Genomic DNA, 3,073 nt, shown 5'->3' on the forward strand with positions numbered 1-3,073 from the left:
CAGGATACACGCCTGGATTCCCATCTTTGACACACCTGGATTCACACTTTGACACACCTGGATCCACACCAGGATACACGCCTGGATTCCCATCTTTGACACACCTGGATTCACACTTTGACACACCTGGATTCACACCAGGATACACGCCTGGATTCCCATCTTTGACACACCTGGATTCACAGCTGTACGCACACCTATATACACTTGGATTTACATCAAGACACACTCTAATATACACCTGGATTCACACTTTGACACACCTAGATTCAAACCAGGATACACGCCTGGATTCACACTGAAACACCTGCTTTCACACCTGAACACAACCCATATACACCTGGATTCACACCGGGTTACATGCCGGGATTCTCGTTTTTGACACACCTGGATTCACACCTGAACACACCCCATATACACCTGGATTCACACCAGGATACACACCTGGATTCACACTGAAAAACCTGCTTTCACACCTGAAAACACCCCATATACAGCTGGATTCACACCAGGATACATGCCAGGATTCCCGTCTTTGACACACCTGGATTCACACCTGTACGCACACCTATACACACACTTGATTTTACATCAAGACATACTCTATTATACAGCTGGATTCACACTTTGACACACCTAGATTTACACTTTGACACACCTGGATTCACAACTACATACACCACAATATACACTTTGATTCACACCTGTTTGTAAACCAGCATTCACACCTTAAAACACACCTGGACAAACAGCAGAAGCTCCCATCGGTGTCTGATGCTGTTTCCTGTTCATGTTTCAGTTAGTGTGCTATATTCAACAGTTTATTTCTAATTCTGCTTCTTTTAGTGCTGGTTTCTGATACGAGTCGAGACACGAGTCCAGCTGAACACGGCAGTTCGACCGTCATCTTTGATAAGAAGACCAAGAGACGCTTCTTGGATTTAGGGTGAATACACTGCATTCTCTGTCTCTTTAACAATCTTAATTTAAAAGGTACATTCTGGTCCAACCATCCACGGCTCGGACAGTAATGGTGTTCTTTGTGTTTAAGGGTGACGCTTAGACGTTCCTACATCAGAGTGAGAAAAGATAAATCCAACAGACTCTCTGTGGGAAGCAGGTTTGTCAATCATCAATGCAACATTCGGTTTGTTCCAGAATAACCAGTCCTACTGAACTTGTCTCATGTTGTGATGTTGTCTTCAGAGAGCCATCTGAGAGTCCATCCCGCTCCTCTGGATCCTTTGTCTCTTTTTCCTGGTTCACTGAAGGTCGGGGTTCCTTCTCCTCCTCTGGAACTCCTCCATGTTCCCCCAAAATCCCCCCGCTGGGCTCCCAGAGACCCAGGAAGTCCCACTCACAGGTTAGTTATTAAGGCCTGAGACTTAGCAGATGATCCTGAATGAAACAGACTTCAGGTAAAACTTATTGAACAGAAAGATCTTGACCGGCATCACCAGGAGCAGAACCATCAAAACTAAAACAAGTCATTAGCTTAAACCTTTAATATGCAGCATCTGAGTGAGAGTAAAAAAAGAACAGTAGTTAATTTTTAGGGGGAGTTTTTTACGTTTACGTGGAGTACTTGAATGCATCGTTTGTTCCATCCCTCAGCTGAGCACCAGCTGATAGCTTGATGACATTACCTCCAATCTGTAAGGACACTAAAGCCTCAGTGCAAGCGCTTCAGCGGTCGCCATAATAAGTGCTGTCCGAATAGTGCTGGCAGTTAGGAAGGAGCTTGGAGCAGGAAATTCTGCTTCCTGGCATCAAATCATTTAGCATATGGAGCTTTTGATGCCTTCTGGACACTCTATAACAGAGAGCTTGATCTGCTCGCTGCATTTGTGTAACTTTTGTTTTTTGTAGTTCTTTTCTGAAAAGCGGTAGTCCCATTTAGGCCCGATGGTTGTCCCTTGTGCTTGTCTGCAGGCTGTCTGTATTCAGCACAGCTGCACAGAATTCCTTTCCCACCCTGGATAGAGTTCTTACTGCTGAACCAGCGAAAGCTGGAGGCATTAGAGCAGGAGTTACAATTTTAGCTCCCAGATCAGCTTCTCTGATTGGTTGATGTGGCGCATCGAGCAGCAAAAATTCGATTGACTCCTTTAATTAGGGTGGAAGCGCCTGGTTTGCACGTCTCATCTGTCGTGGCACAATCTTTGTAGATCAACTGCAACATGTTCAGTTTTTTTAGGCCATGCTATTTGTTGCTCTCTCTGTGGAATCTATAAAGATCGGCCCAAAGTTGGGTTTAATATTTGTTTTTTAAACCAAAGAGAAAATCCACCAATAACCACAGAGAAGAAGAAATGGCCGCAGCTGCTCTGTTTAGGGTCAAGCTGCTGGGATTCAGCTGGACCCTTGGTCCTGCAGGTTGGAGGCTCTCCTGCGGAAGCAGCAGAGCATGTGAACAGAGCGCCGCGCAATTCCTGCATTCAGGAGGATGTTCGCTCATTCGCTCCGCCGCTCAACGTTGCTCCACGACGCTCCACTCTAAATCCGCTCCGCGTTCACCTTCATTTTCCTGCCGCTCCGGCGAAATCGCTCCACGCTCGCTCACATTTTCAGGAGAAGATATTTTCTGAAAATTTTCCTTCCCGTAATGATGCCAGGGCCCTGGAACACATGGCTTTTGATTTTAAGATGTGACCGATACATGTGGATCGTCTTATTTAACTAGCTGTTAAATTATCGCACTGTTTTCCAGCTGTGAACGTAACTCCTCGCTTCATTCATGTTGCCCTGCGTTTCCCGTTTAATTACTAATTTATTTTACTATTTATTTTTTTATTTACCGGGTATGTGTTTATTTGAACAGGGACAGTGCACATTAATAAACATTTCTGTAAATGAGCCAGTGTTAGCTAAGTAGCTAATTTTCAACTGTAGTCCCTGGGCAAGGTTTAAAATGCCAACATAATAAAAACAACAACATTAAAAATTAGTGCAAACAATAAAATACATAGTTAGTAATCTACATAAAAGTTGGACATTGATCTGTAAAAAAACAAAGACGTTATTATAAATATAAGATTTAAAAAACATTGGGCTACATTAAAAAAGGTCACTT

At 43.7% G+C, this 3,073-nt stretch overlaps 1 protein-coding gene across 1 annotated transcript in view; it reads left to right on the forward strand.

The window, feature by feature from the left end:
* The window catches only part of samd14 (sterile alpha motif domain containing 14), a 22,218-nt gene that overhangs the window by 13,703 nt on the left and 5,442 nt on the right, over positions 1–3,073 (forward strand). Inside the window, exons 6-8 of the mRNA XM_015399936.1 lie at positions 847–946; positions 1,052–1,120; positions 1,207–1,363. Of these exons, the coding sequence (XP_015255422.1) occupies positions 847–946; positions 1,052–1,120; positions 1,207–1,363 (326 nt within the window). The remainder of the gene's footprint in view (positions 1–846; positions 947–1,051; positions 1,121–1,206; positions 1,364–3,073) is intronic.

This window comes from Cyprinodon variegatus, unplaced genomic scaffold, assembly GCF_000732505.1.
Source record: "Cyprinodon variegatus isolate N-32 unplaced genomic scaffold, C_variegatus-1.0 Scaffold1058, whole genome shotgun sequence".
NCBI classification, from domain to species: domain Eukaryota; kingdom Metazoa; phylum Chordata; class Actinopteri; order Cyprinodontiformes; family Cyprinodontidae; genus Cyprinodon; species Cyprinodon variegatus.